The 15,809-nt window shown below is 30.1% G+C and overlaps 3 protein-coding genes across 3 annotated transcripts; 1 reads left to right on the top strand and 2 right to left on the bottom strand.

Moving 5' to 3' along the window:
- The first annotated feature begins 1,938 nt into the window (after window positions 1-1,938).
- LOC113382770 lies at window positions 1,939-4,036 on the top strand. The gene is made up of 4 exons (XM_026621003.1): window positions 1,939-2,141; window positions 2,207-2,419; window positions 3,097-3,214; window positions 3,290-4,036. Exons 1-4 carry the CDS (start codon window positions 1,939-1,941, stop codon window positions 4,034-4,036), a joined length of 1,281 nt encoding a protein of 426 aa, XP_026476788.1.
- Window positions 4,037-4,250: 214 nt separating this feature from the next.
- Window positions 4,251-5,799, bottom strand: LOC113373158 (probable ribosome biogenesis protein RLP24). The gene is made up of 3 exons (XM_026613475.1): window positions 5,620-5,799; window positions 5,047-5,343; window positions 4,251-4,472 (listed from the first exon to the last, which is right to left on the bottom strand). Exons 1-3 carry the CDS (start codon window positions 5,698-5,700, stop codon window positions 4,266-4,268), a joined length of 585 nt encoding a protein of 194 aa, XP_026469260.1. The 5' UTR covers window positions 5,701-5,799; the 3' UTR covers window positions 4,251-4,265.
- Window positions 5,800-7,140: 1,341 nt separating this feature from the next.
- Window positions 7,141-15,176, bottom strand: LOC113363228 (furin-like protease 1). Its single transcript, XM_026605714.1, has 5 exons — window positions 15,100-15,176; window positions 14,792-14,910; window positions 13,358-13,563; window positions 11,406-11,499; window positions 7,141-7,989 (listed from the first exon to the last, which is right to left on the bottom strand). Exons 2-5 carry the CDS (start codon window positions 14,865-14,867, stop codon window positions 7,385-7,387), a joined length of 981 nt encoding a protein of 326 aa, XP_026461499.1. The 5' UTR covers window positions 14,868-14,910; window positions 15,100-15,176; the 3' UTR covers window positions 7,141-7,384.
- Between the last annotated feature and the right edge of the window lie 633 nt (window positions 15,177-15,809).

Consider the following 15,809-nt stretch of genomic DNA (forward strand, 5'->3'; position numbering starts at 1 on the left):
CACACACATACTTTTTCCAAATTTGGTTTCGTTCGATTCCGAATCGGTCGAAACTTCGGAAAAACATAAAATTAGCAAATCGGATTTTTTCGCAAAAACATTAAGCTTTCCTTGGGTAGTGGTCATTGGAACAACAATTTACAAATAGTGGTCAAGGGAACAGTAATTGACCATCTGTTTGATGCGTTTTTTCTCATTTTTACTCTGAAATCTAATTCAGTTAGTTCACTCCCTATGTTAAGAATATTAGGAATGATTAAATTGAACAAAATCAATTATTTCAGGGTCTTCTAATGCGGTTCTGAACATAATGTGTTTCTGTTGGGTTGATGTTTTGTTGAATGTAGTGTGATCGAGCTTCATAGCTTGTAAGTGGAAGCGCGCGCGTATGCGAGCGCGTGGTCGTGTTAAATAAAATTGAATAGCTACTCGTGTGGGTAATTACTTCGCGCTTTATTTAAGGCCTGAAAGCCCAGCGATGCTGAACATGTCGAATAGCATTTGAAAACATAATAAAAAGAGTCGATATTTAATTGCAGATTTATTTAAATTAACTCGTGATTGAGCAAAATTAGAGATGAGATTGAAAGAAACTACACGGCGAGATAATCGGTACATTTGTACTATGAGGTACAAAATTAACAATAATAATCACGATTTACATAACAATCAAATGACTTTGACTAGTTACATAACTAATCTAATGTAGATCAAACTCAACATCAATAAGCAGTCTCAAGTAGATCTCTAGAAACTAGAAAGATACCAATTCATTATTATATTATTGCCGAATGAAGGTTTTAAGAAATGCTATTGCAAATGCAGCTCTGATAAAATATAAATATAACTAATGATCAGTGGCGTCGGAACCAAATTTTTGATGGGTGGGCTCGCTTTTTTTTAGATAGATAGCCAGTGGTCTCGTTTTTTTTTTTTGAGCTCCCCATCAAAATTCATGGGTGGGCTCAAGCCCACACAGCCCACGCGGTTCCGACGCCACTGCTTATGATAATTGATAAGTTTAGGTTGTGGATATATACAATTTATAATTTAGCAAATTTTTTAGAATTTTTTTTAATATATGTTTTCTTATATGTAGTATTTTGATAGTGGCTTTGAAATGATTTATTATTAATCATAAATATAATTAAAAAGCATTATGTAGGATTTATTCGAAGTTCATATATAACTATTAGAGGACTATCATATTCAAAACCGGTAAATTAATACGCCTGCTGTTTATGTACATCAAAATTATATAAATATCAGATTTTGTACATTTAATAAAAGCTTACACACACGTATAAAAAAGAAGTAAGAAATATACAAAATAATATCATAAACTGTTTAATGGTGTTTATTTTCCGCTGGAAATTGTTATTATTAATGTTTTTGTTCATATTTTAACTGATTAAAGACAAATATGGGTCTCGAAACGTGCACTATGTTAAATATATATTATACATAATATTAAATATAGTATTTGGATGCATATATTTTAACGAGGAGCCAAAAAACCTAAATATATCGTAAATTAAATTAAATAAATGACCATTATATTATTATTTCATAAATATATGTTCATGTCAGTATTTCGCATATATTATTTTAATCGCGTGATATCATTCTTAAAATAACATCCTGAATCAAAAACGCAAGTAAAATTTATGCTGAAGTAGCTGCTCGTGAGAGATAAGTTTGTTGCAATTAGTGTTCTTTTGAACTTTTGCCACGCTGACTTCTTGAATTTAAATCAGTTTTAATCAAACTGGTAAACTCGAAAGTTGGTCTGGTTAGCAACGGATCTCTTTGATAAGAAGAGGACCATTTGGAATAGGTAATTTAGAAAGAGTTTATTTCATGTCACAAAACATTTAGAACTGGCAAGGTTCTATAATTTTAACATGTAGATTAAGATTAATAATATTTCTAGAAAAAATGTGGCGTATGTGGTTATTATCCTTTCTTCTGGCCGCAACTTTAGCAAACGGCCAAGAAGCTATTGGTGCTTGCAAGGACATCGCAACTCTTGTAAACCGCAATGATACCACCGAAGAGCCAATTATCGACTTTCAAGGCAATATTACGATCTTGGCTATGCTGAATGCATCTTCCGATGCTTGTATTAAGAAAGCCGAAATGTAAGTTATAATAAATGGTAATATTTTTTGATCGCCTGAATAAAATGTGTTTCCTTCAATTTAAGGCTCAACTCCCTCAATAACCAGTTATGGGATACAAGATATTTCCAAATGAATTTTGTAATATTGAATTCTCTCCAAGAAGATCAAGTTGGCCATCGACAAAGAACTGAATTATTGAGACAAGCCGCCGGCAACGTAACAGTTTTGTCTAATCTTGTTCATAACATTACTGGAGCGCTTAGAACTGAACGCGATTATATTCTAGTCGTGAACAGGTAATTCTATCGCTTGACATATTTTTTTTAATTTGAAAGGAAATAAAAATACATGTTTTTACATGTTAATGACACAAGCTCATTGATTATGAGTAGAAATTGGCATCAATTTAATGCTTAACTAAAAATCCACTAACCTTTTTGATATTTGATTCAGACAAAAATCCGACTTTATAATTGTATTCACTGCAGCTGCTCACAACATAATGTTCAATATTTATTTCACAAAGCACTAACATAACTTTAGGGAATAATAACTACAATTACTAAAATTTATTTCTTATTTGAATAGCTACACTATTCGATTACTTTATATGGAAATTTACTTTATGAAGATTTATAGAATAACGTGTTATGACTTGAATCATTTAGATATTATATAATTTCCAAATATTTTATGAATCATAGACCTGAACTCTTACAAAGCCAATAGAAAAATAAATAAAAGAAAATAGACCTGAACTCAAATGGTAGTATCTTTCATATAAACAATGCTACCATGCTTATAAATACGTCATAGATTTAGGAAGATATTAATTCATGAAAGAAACCTGAATTCACAGAAAGAATAATATTATCATACAAATAATAATCACCGAAAAATATAGTCAAATATTAATACACTTTTAGCCAAAAATATTGTTGGTTAATTATTTTATTACATTACATATCTACAGATGCGGACGCCAAATATTCCAAATGATTGATCCTTGCAATGTAAGCTGCTCTGATTTGAAAACTGCGATCTTTACCACATTTTATGATAATGTCTACCGCTTTTGCGGGGATTGTCAGGTATAGACAATATGCAATATATAAATTTAGTTAATCCCATGGACTTATTAAATATTTTTAATTAATTAAACTCAGGTTCCATACGCTACTCCGATCGATGCTCGCATCCAACAGCTGAATCCCGATTTTTATAAAAATATAGATAACTGCGGTGCTCTAAAATTAAATGAAAATGGTTCAGAACTTTTCGATTCTGAAGAAAGATCCAACTGGACTAAAGCCAATAACACCTTATCCCAAGAAGCCTCGAAAGAAAAAGATGATGTAGTATCGTCTGAAACTAGTTCAGAGCAAAATAAAATTCAAAGAACCTCATTGAAAAATACCGATGAAGTAGCACCTATTAAAATCCGTCTCGATTTGCCAAACATTCATACCATCAATTATAGACTAACTAAGCATAGTCAAAATTCACCTGAAAAAGAGTCGCAAAGTTCTGTTAGAAATATCTTCATTGAGCAAGAAATATCAAAGAATGGTAAGGACCGTATCACTGTTCGAAAAAATGATGACGACTCAATTATTGAAACCCAATATTTTGACAAAAAGTCTCATACAAAAAAAAATTGGGAGAGTGAAGATAACTCTGAAGATAACAAGAGCTGGCGCAACAAAAATCATAAAACTAAAAAGTCTCAAAATTGGGCCAATGAAAGGCATGAATCTATCGAAGAAACTATTAATGATAACTTAATAGAATTCTCAAATAACACTAGTGTTGAGCATGGCTTCAAATTAACTGATCGTAATGCTATGTATCACATTTATAACAAGATGCTGCCCAAGTTGCGTAAATTGTTAGAACAACAAAGAACCAAATAAATTTGAATCTGCATAAATTATTCCTTCATTTACTTTTCCTATATTGCCTGGTCATACCTAAAATGTAATTAGGATAATAAAATTGCCAGGGAAATAATTTTGATTTGAATATAGAATATTATTGTTTAATAAATGAAATATTTTCAATTATATTTGCATGTAACAAATAAAATATCAGCAAATTAATTTTAGTTTTAATGCTTTATGTTGCACATAAATATTAATATTGTTATAGAGTAACTTCTCCACAGTCTTGTATAACTTCAAGATCATCTTCCATGGCTTCTTCAACAATTGGTTTCTCGAGCACAACACGACCTTTAGAATCAATCGCTTCAATGAATTCAGATTCTGTTTCCATCTCTTGTTCTTCTTTCTGTCTTCTTTCACGTAATCCAGCTGCAGGAGATCTGATGAGACTGAGATCTCTTTGAACCTGAATTTACAAATTGGTCATATTGAGCTAGTAAAACTTTGTTTTTGTTTTATTATCTTGATTCCAAAAATTCCATTCATGTGCCATTTTGAACACAAATTCTGTGATATCAAATTTCTTGAAAATACATTCTACACAGATATTTTGCTGGAGTATTAACAATTTAAATTTAATCACATTTTGTAATGATTCCGAATAACCACAATTGAGAGTTTATTTAAAAAATCGGTGTGCGTTCATCCCAAGTAATGAGTTCAGTTCAATCATGTAACCAAATTACTTGAAATATGTAACAATATGTTGTTAAAACACATTTTTCTATTGTTTGTAATAATATTAATTTGATCATATTTCATGATAATTGGAAAGAAACAAGAAACAATGATTAGAAGGATGCATTTAAAAAACCTTTAAATCCCCATACATTTTTCAATCGAAAAACTGTTCGTGTAAACTATATTTAAACATTAGTTGATATTGGTATGTTTACCATCAAAACATTAAACTATAGTCATTTGACTATCTCTTCAAAGAATTCAAAGAACTATTCTAGATAAAAAAGAACTTCATTTACCTCTTTAACATCCCTGAGAATTTCTTGTTCTCTGCCTTTCCTGAGCCTCTGCATAATATGATTATTTTGTCTTCTTTGTTTAATACTTTCAATTTTCTTCATGGCTTCTACAGTCTTCGTCCATAATTGTCTGTCGTATTTAACTGGAATATTTCTTCGTCTTTCAAATTCAAATGATGGATCAACAGCCAATTCTTTGCCGGCTGTTTTTCTGAATGCTTTTGTCCATTTAGTTTTACGAGGATTCTTTTTCTTTTTGAATGCAGCATGACATTTTGAACGACAAAACCTGAAAATCTAATATAGGTAATAAATTAATTTAAGTGGATATAATACAATTCAGGTAATAATAGTTCAAACCACAGGCTTGAGAAATCTGTCAATAATTGTGAGGTTATATCAAATTTGAGTAGTATAGTTTTTTGAAAATGCAATAAATTACTTTAAGTTGTATATCAATATTTAAGTTGCATATCAAATTACTAATAAGTTGTATATCAATTTAATAGATGGATATGACATGTTATTGTGAAATACTATAAGCCATGTGGTTTATATCACATCAAGACTTACTTTACAATCGTTTCTGACAAATTGTATACCATGTCCTGGGTATATTCTTGAAGAACAAAAATAGCACGTTTCAATACGCATTTTGTATTTTAATTATCTAAACTTATTAACAATTATATATATTAGTTTTAACAATATTTATGACAACACAAACATCTCTGAAAACATGGTCGTCGTGAAAGAAAGATGTAGAGGACTACCAACATTCAAACCTTCATATCATATGAACAAATGAGATTCTTTTTTGACAGATGGCAGCATCAGTTCAACTTCACACTTATTTTTGACGTTTTAATTCGACGCAACTTGGTGGCAGTAGTGTTTAAAGTTAAAATAAATATGTATTTATATACTTTTTTAATTTGAAATTTGAAATTATTTTATGTAAATATTAGTGATAAAAAGTCTTTGTTATTAGCAGCAACAGAAAAATAATTGTAAGAGGGAATTAGCTGTTTTTTTTTATATCTTATCGCTCTAAGTCTAGCATCATATAGCAATCATGAAAACTTGTTAAGAATTGTTTCAATAAACCGTGTTTAAATAAAATACATCATTTGGATCAATTCAAATTGAAACCAATACATGTGTATCTGTCAATCCTTCCGGTGTCTGGACCTGGTAAGGTTTCCCATGTTTAGTCAAATAAAGCTGCAGGCTCCACTTCTTGTATTGCCCTTCCGTCAATTCTTTTAACATAAGCTTTACAACCATACTTCCCCCGGAGCCCAAAAGCTTTGGTTTCCCGGAAGCTGTCCGGCGAGTCATCTGATTGCCTTCGAATCTCTAACTTTCCTTCTTGATTGATGAAAACATATTTGGCAAATGCTTTTGCTTCTGTCCGTCTTGCGACGATCTAAAAATTTCACCTCTAATGTCGCAATATGAATGTCCTCAGTTGTCCCTATTAATCACTCTCAATTACATCATTTATAATATATATTACATCATTTCAATTTCAATTATTATGACTGTATTACTTATTACCACAAATATGAGGACAATAGTCATTAATATCGATCTTAATTTTACTTTATTTACTTTTTATATAAACATAGCATTTTATTATTTACATCAATTGACGAGCTTCAAATTAAATAAAACTGTAGATAAATATGATAAAGCGCACAATATGATACATGATATTCTGTATACTTTGAAATCTTTGGCACTTAATGAATACTTACAACATAATAAACAATAAAAGTACTTTGATGAAATGCTATATGGTGCAAATTAAAATGTATCATTATTTATTCAAATGTTATGAAAACAGATATATGTCAACATCCATTCCACTTTCAATGGTAATGGCTAGACCATTACCATTTATAAACAAAAAATAATTGTAGTAATTGTATCAAAAATAAAAATTACATTAAATAAAATCTTACAATATTTAGTTATAAAAAAGGCCTATGGATCACATAAATATATCACTATTATGAAAGTGATACATCTTATTACACCAAAATATAAATTAATATATAAATACTAGTTTCAACATTTATGATTATCATTCGAATCTCGTTCATACAAACTAATGAGATACATTTTTAGTTTTATAAAATTTATAGTTGTGAAAAAATATTGGGATAGAATTTTCACACACGTAACAGCCCTCTAAGGCATTTATCCCTCACTATTATATTATTGGAATTCTTGTAGTCAAGCCACTTATCACATACTTTTTTTTAACTTGTATATCTATGTATTTTTCAGAAATAATCTTAGAGACCAATAATATTAAAATATACATATATCATCAAAATTCGTTTTCGCTTTCATCAACAGAATTCAGATTATCATCTGCCATATCAATTTGAGCTGATGTTACATCTTGAGAGGCAACTTTATCATACTTTTGACCTTTGCTAGACCTTACCAAATATAATATTTTATTAATGCACTTATTCAAAATATACACTAAACCTGAGCAAGCTATAACACCTAAAATTATACTTATAACTACAATTAGTGTTACGTATAAACGATAAAACCATGCTGAATCTTGGATTTGAGGCATGATAGTTAAAGGGTAACAAAAATTTTCATTGTTAGTTTTATTTGTGAGGACAGCATCCTCGTTGCAAGTTGAGCACTCATGATCATTTGGTCCCCTGCAAGTCAAGCAGGAATAATGGCAGTGAAGACACACCATCATATCCGAATTTCGATTTATTTCTTCTACTTGTCTTTGAACTCTATGGCCATTTCGAGCCGCCAGAGAAGACCACAAGTTTTCTAGCAAGTGCTTTTTATTGTGATTTCTTGTAGCTGGTAACCAAGTAGGTTTGGCTGATAGAAAACTTTTTGCAGGACAATTTGTATAACAATGTCCTTCAAATAAATATGTATCCGGCATGCATTCTGTAAATGTACAACAGATAAATTAGAAATATGAATTCCATACTAGCAAAAGAAATTTTAAAATATTTTATAAAGTGCATGCCCATTATTGCTGAGTGGTGATTTACCTTTTCTGACATATTGAATTTTATATGATGAAGATTAAAAATTAGTTTTTCTCAGCTTCAGAAAAAAATATTCCATTATTTCATGCATAAATTATACTTGAGTAAATATTTATAATAGAAAAGTCTAAAATTGCCTCTAGAATAAAATTAATTTCATTTGACTACCTTGATTAAACTAAACTGAATAAATGATTAATACCTCAAGTACTGAAAAATAGAAAAGAATGATATAGTTATATCTTAGTATATATATAATAGCATAAAGTTGAGTTTCTAAGAAAAAGTTCTGTCTCACAAAAATTTTGCATATTTTTATTGATTGATTGTTGAAGTAACTAGAGAAGAAAGAGTTAGCAAAGAACCAGTATTATTTTCATAATAAAGTCTAAAATGTTAGAAAATATTTCACTCACCAAGCTACCTTTTGTATGAGCTGTGGCTATATGATATCAGTCATATTGCATCAGGCAACTAAAATATCCCATCACCTAAAATATTTCTAAAATAAAGATTATTATTACCAACACCATAAGCTAATTGTTAAATAGCAAAAGAACTATACTCATGATGTATTTCTTCTTTGTAACTTCGCTGATTAGAGTATGTCCTCAGGATGGGATGAAGTAAACAAAACAATTGGTCATATGAAAACAAATCATATTTTATTTTTTCATAATATGTTTTGTTGTTAAATTTATAATAGCCATATATAAATATTTAATAGTAATGCTACCTAATTTAAAAAGTAATATAATTAGCAATATTAAAACTGCACTGCCAACACAATGGATCTTACATATTCAATGATTCAGATTTATACAACTATTATGTACATACAAAATCGCACTTTTAGAATATGTTTTCATTAGCGATATATTTATAAATGTGCAACAGACAAAGTGGCGCGAAGTCGATCATTTCGTCACATGTCGATAAAGGATAATTAGTAATAGTTTTATTTACAAAGATATCGTCGACAATTAGTTCGATTTAAATATTATTTATATACATTTCTCGATATTTTGGGGAAAATACATCACAGCGATAAGTTGAAATAAACGGCTGTGCGCCACTGCGTTGTCACGGCCTTATTTTTATGAGTAACTTATTAACCTGTTATTCTATTGTACACGGTTAAAAAATTATCACATTAAGTATAATATAATTACATTAGTTACTGTCTAATCATAAATGTCAACACGAAACATATTTACAATTAAAATCATACATACATGTTATCACAATAATACAACACTTAAATCATAGTTGATTTGTACTTATGATTAACAACAAAACAAATAACAATTGAAAATTTCTTATTGCAAAGTATTATAAAAAAGAGGTTAAAATTTCATGATATTGCACATGTACATTTTGTACAAGGCCTAAAAGAATTATAGTGGAAAAATAAAATATTTAAGTCTTTATTTTGTAAATGCAATAAGCGATTCTTTTGGAATCTTCATCACCAAAGAATTAAAAATATGGCTGCAAGAAATTTGTTAATTCAAATTTAGTTAATTCATAAGTTAGTCACGAAGATACATTTTAAATCAAATACATGATTGAGAAAAATTAAAAAATGGTCATTAATTACTATTAGCGAAAATAAACCTGTTGAAATGTTCAGTATTCTGTGCTTAGAATATTTATGACAATTACATGATATCTTAGAAAATAAAAAAACTTCATCTCACAGTTGTTGGAAAAAGAGTGATTTTTGTACGTGCCTTTCTCTAAACCTAAACAAATTTTCTAAAATCTTTAGCGACGTGAATGCTGCTAAAATATAAAAATATAGCATAATGATCGTATGACATCCTTTAGCTTGACGAAAAAATATATTGAAAAATATCCTAGGAAATTCACAAAAACTGTAACAATTTTTTAAATTAGTTTCGGAAAAATCGTAAATGTTCTGCGTTTCATTAACATTAATAAATACCAAAGTACGAAATGCTTTATTTCCGACGATCTCGGCAGCACTCAAACGCGGCAAAAGTTTTCAGCGTTTTGTTTAAAACTTAAAAGGAAAAGCTTGTATGTAAATCAAGCTCTCTCCTTTATTCTCTAGCCTTTATTGCATTTTAATAAATAATATTGAACCGAAAGATTTTACACAAAAATGAGAAAATGATATAGATTTAAAATAAAATTGTCTAAATTGCACTTCATATAGCTCGACAAAACTTTGTTAAATTTAGCTTACAAAGAAATAAACATGGCATTATAATTTATAATTAAATACCAAATACGTTATAGATAACCAATATGGTTTCCATTGAAGTTGAATACATCATAAGAATAATTAATATTGCTTTATATACCACCCAAAAGTTTAGTGTAGGTTTTGAAATAAATAAATAGAATTTTCGGAAATTTTATAGAAATTTACAATTCGTTTACCAAATAATGCTCATGCAGAACCAAAGTTAGTAGCCTAAAATTCACAAAAATAGTTCTATATACAAAGTGCAAATTATCTATGACAAAGGAATTAAATTAGAAAGTTATACAATTTATAGCGTAACTAATAGCATGAGTTAGTTATATTATATATTATTTATAAATGATGTATATAAATAGTAATTGGAACATTAGAAGTAAATCTGTACAAGAAATGTACAGATAAATTTTATCATATATATTTATAGTCTCTATATACCTAAATTGATTTGGCACTAGTCGTCCTTGAACACAACAAAATTTCTTTTGAATTATTTTAATACCTAATTCGATGTTATGTACAAGTAACTACATGATTAAAAACATTGGGCTAATAACACCATTTTTGGTCAATTTGATTTTTGAGATACATATGCTCCGGTATAAAATATATTAGAACAGAAATGATGAGTAAAATATTAGTAGTTGAGGTAATTTATATTATTAATATTATACTAAGTATTTAAAGATTAAGTATTGTTTGAAGAGTTAAAAGTGTGATTCTATTTTGATATTCATATTAAATAGTTCATTTCTGAAGTACTAAAAATTATTTTAACTATTAACTATTTAAATCTTCTTGAATTAATATATTAAGCCCGCAGTCCGAAGTATTTGCTAAAAGCGGCTTTTTTATTAAACTATACGAACTTTTCCAAGTGTTTCTCACTTCTGGTTCATCGTTTAAATCTTTGTTCAAAATTTGGCTAGTTGTTTGTCTTTTATTACCACGACGATTTGGTTGATGTTCAGTTGGCCGTGGGTTTGCAGAATCGATTGGGAAGTGATTTGAGACAATAGCAGTAGAAGACGTGTACAGGAAGTGAGAGAAGTAAAGCGATGCTAACGCAAATATTAACAAACCTAGACAGTTGTGATTGTCGTTGTAGCTGATGCAGGCGGAGCTGGTGACGTCGTCCGAGGCGGTGCGCTGGACATCTATGTGGCCTTCGCGTACCTGAAAACAAATGATATTTAAAAATCAATAGAAATAAATAAATGTCAAGACTGAATGAAGTCACCAGGAACAATTCTGAATACGAGACGAAATGTTCACATATGATTGTTCCCAGTAAAATCCGGCATGGGTGTTACACGCGCTGAAGGCACTGTGGATTTCAGATTGCTACCGTCGCTCAAATCACACGGTGTTTACTGGGTTTTAATATAATTTAGAACAATAAAATGATATTCTACAATTAGTGGCACGAAAAGCAGGTGTAGATGTCATTTTCGCTTATAAGCACGAAAGGAAGTTGCAAAGAACTTCTCAAGATCTGTAAATAATCGACCTAATTGCTAAGAAATCTTATGGGTGGCGTGCATTATTAACTTCCCGTAGGGCAATTATAGTAGTCGCAAAAAATCGAAAATGAAAATTTTTATATATCTTTACGTTTCAGAGGTTTCTGAACATTTTGGCATACCTTAGAAAAAATGGAAGTATGTGTGTGTGCGTGTGTGTGCGTGTGTGTGCGGATACAAATTTTCGTCGACGATTTCGGGAACACGGATGAAGCGATTTGAATAATTCAAAAAACATTCGTTTCGTATTGATAAGAAGACGTGCTGATTAGTTTTTGGCAAAGGCAGGTGCAACGACTTCAGAAATATGGAGGAAAAAGTAAAAAAATGAGCCATTTGGCGGTCAAAAATAAACATTAGACATATGCACATCAAATAATTAGATATTTTATAGAGATTTTAACAATAAGTATAAATTTTGTTATAGGTTCCGTATCAATGTTTACGCGTTAGACGGCGCTTCGATATTTCGTCATTATGCAGTTAAAGCAGTATGATTGCTTTGAAAAAAAGTTCAGAATTTCCAAAATATTTCAAAATGAATGATTTGAGATAGAATGATTTAATATGGTTCAAAATTCTATTAAAAGTTTTAAATCATTGATCAACTTTTATTGATTATTATTGATTATTTTAATTACTCGAATTTTGAATTGCGGTACGGAAAGTTCCAGCAATTTGTCTTAAGGCACGATGCCTTAATTGCTTTAAGACAGAATTCCACTTACAGCTAGTTCCAAACTTTGATTAATTTTTATAATTAAACCACCTTATGTAAGCTTATGATATTTTCATTGAAATCGACAAAAAACTGTCTGTATAATCTTTGCCAAAAACTTATCAGTGCGATTCAACAATTTTAAAACCGATTCTGGACTTTTGGCACAATCTTTGACCATTTTTTTTGGACTTATCCGCAAATTATAAAGAAAAAGCTCTGCCGATCGTTGTGCACAACGAGTTCTTATCGAGATTCATCAACTGGCTTTTGAATAGAAAAAAGAAAGTTCAAATTTCGACTAACATCCGCATACTTTTTCCAATTTTGGCATGAAACAATTCAGAATAACTTTAAAAGTCGTGAAGATATAAATTAGAATTCGAATGTAAACATTAGCCCTATACTAAGTGAGACGACAAAAAAGATTTAGTGAGTGCAAAAATATAAATATTTTAATGGTACATCGCATTATATACACCAGGACCTGCTTTATATTTTTCATAATTAATATTAATCCTATATTAAGAAAGAAAAATTTAATATTATCTATTTACTTAATTATTTATTATTATTTATTATTTTATTTTTACTTATTTTATTATTATTTCTATCAAATACGCGAACGACTATAAACAGAATTCAAAAAAGAAGTACCCGAATGAAAATTTAACAACGCGCTAGGGCAATATTATTTTTATGAATAGCCTCTGAAAATAAAAAAAAATTTTCTACCATTTTTTTTTACTCTTTAATATAAAGTTACATACTTTATCATATTTCCAGTACTTACATGATGTAAATCCCTCCATTGCCCACTGGCGGTGTCAGTTTCTAAAGAGTTATGTTCCAATCCATCGGGATAATTTGATCCGCCGTTCGCAGAATATTGAACAGATTTTGAATCTTTAAATTTCGAATCCTTGCTGAATTCAACGTCACTCTCTTGTGGCGGCTCTTGTGTCCCGTGGAATAGGAGATCCCATTGCGTCAATTTGGCTAAAAAATAAAGATTTATGAATATGAATAACGTAGTAACACGATAACAAATGATAAAGCATTAAAATACCAAATAATAAAAGATAGCAATTTGTTATAATAATTATAAATGCTATATTTTGATTATTAGTCAAACGTCATGCAAAAAATATAAATAAAAAATTTATTTATCGAAAAGCATAATTAACAGAATCAATAAAAAATTATAATCTGGTGAATATAAATTAAATCAAACTATTCTACCAAGTTATAAATAAATATACCCCTTTCATTATTATTGCTCTCTGCTAAACGAGTGATCAGAGGAACCAGGACGAGTCATTGAATCAGGTGTATATGGAAATTCCCTGGAAGGTTTAATACCAGAAAACACAGGAAAAATTCTTTGAATTTTAGGGTATTGTTTTAAAATGGACGGCAGTTTATGATCTTCTTCTAATGTCAATGGATTATTATTTCCAAAATGGATTACTCTATCGTAAGATATCGGCGTCGTAGTAGGGACAGTATTTTTAATATTCATAGAATGATCGACAGCTTCATCAGTTGGAGCAGTTTTTAGCTTGTTTTGGTCTTAAAGTTTTGCTAGCTGGATTATCTTTTTTCTGATTGTTCGTATAAAATTTAGACTCGGTGTCTTTAAACCCTCTATTCGGCAATTGCGTTGTTGAATTAACAAACATGCTACTCGTTACATAAAAATATGAATTTGAATTGAACTTATCAGTTGTTTTGTAAACTAAATCTTTGAAACTCGAAACAGGTTTAGCCGTCGTCTGTTTTTGAGAATTTTTACCCGAGTTTCTATGAGAATTTTTTGAGTTTTTATTTTTTCTGGGCTGATTAACGACTTGATAAGTCGATGCCATGCCATTTTGATTTTTACGATTGTTTTTATTTTGTGGAGAATTTTGCTTTTGATTAGTGTTAGGTATGAAAGAGTTAGGATTTTGTATAGGAAATGTAATATTTGGAGGTCGAATTTGAATGGGATCGTTGGTATGAGCCGGGATAGCGGTTCCATAAAATATCAGCGACCAGGTATGGACAGTCGCTCGGCCTAATATCCAGAATGATCCCGAAATTGTTAGTAAGCATAAGAATAAAAATTATTTAGTATTAGTAATATTAAAGTGATACTGATGTATTAGATATTAACAGTTAGAAACCTTTCATGACAATTATTATAATTACTTTATAATTTATTTATTACTAATTTATTACTAACCCATATATCGGCCTTCGTTGTGAACTTCTAAATGCCATAGACCTTGAGGTGATTCTCCCCATGTATGGACGGACATAAAAGGCCAATTACTGAATCCTGATCGTGAAGCATCATTTTGCCTAAATTATAACATTAAAATTAGTATAAAACAAACCTGAATACTTTCGAAAGTACATGATATTTAACTTTTATATTGAGTATACCATTATGTAGCATTAAACTGAGAGTTTTATACAATGCCATTAAAAGAAATAAAGTACATGCAGATAAAGTAATGTAATAAATTATGATCGTCAGCATTTTATCACCTAGCAGCTAGTAGAGTGACACGAGTGCCCCCGGGACTCGTGAGATGTATCTGAATGTCGCCTCGTCGCGATGCTTGCAATGAATTTTAGCTTGAACATGCTCTAAAAGAATTTACTCCTTGACAAAGAGACACAGGCAATTGCAGAATTACTTTGCTCTTTGGAGGAATCAACCTAAAAATAATATATTATAAATTCATTGTATATATTACACAAATTTTTACTGATGATTTAGAAATCTGCTTACTTGTCTATATGTGGAGCAGATACTTCACACCTCCTTTGTTCGGGTACTGTTTTCCACGTTCTGGCTAATTTCACCATTGCTGCTGCATCCATTAACCCATAACCAAAGGAGTGACTTACATTACGGCCAACTCCATTAGTTGCCCAATCGTCTGATTTCAAATTGGCAGGTTTAGCAGTGCGCACAACTGCAAATAATATAAACGTAAGAACTAATATAAATAAATTTAAAATAAATTTGAAAAGAAAATGTTGATTATGAAAATTTATTGAGAATAATTTTTTATATAAATACGTGAACTTACCTATATGCTGCATATCTCTCCACGTAAGATCTCTATTTGCTTCTAAGGCAAGGCACAAATTCCAGCAGCCAAAGGTGCTGATGCAGAGGTTCCAGTATGGGACGAGGTGCAAGCATGGGAAGATCAGTCGTTATAACCTTGAAACATAAATTACTTATA

The sequence above is a fragment of the Ctenocephalides felis genome, unplaced genomic scaffold, assembly GCF_003426905.1.
Source record: "Ctenocephalides felis isolate EL2017-DRISC unplaced genomic scaffold, ASM342690v1 CF-g0.4_SCAFFOLD_00845, whole genome shotgun sequence".
In the NCBI taxonomy this organism is placed as follows: domain Eukaryota; kingdom Metazoa; phylum Arthropoda; class Insecta; order Siphonaptera; family Pulicidae; genus Ctenocephalides; species Ctenocephalides felis.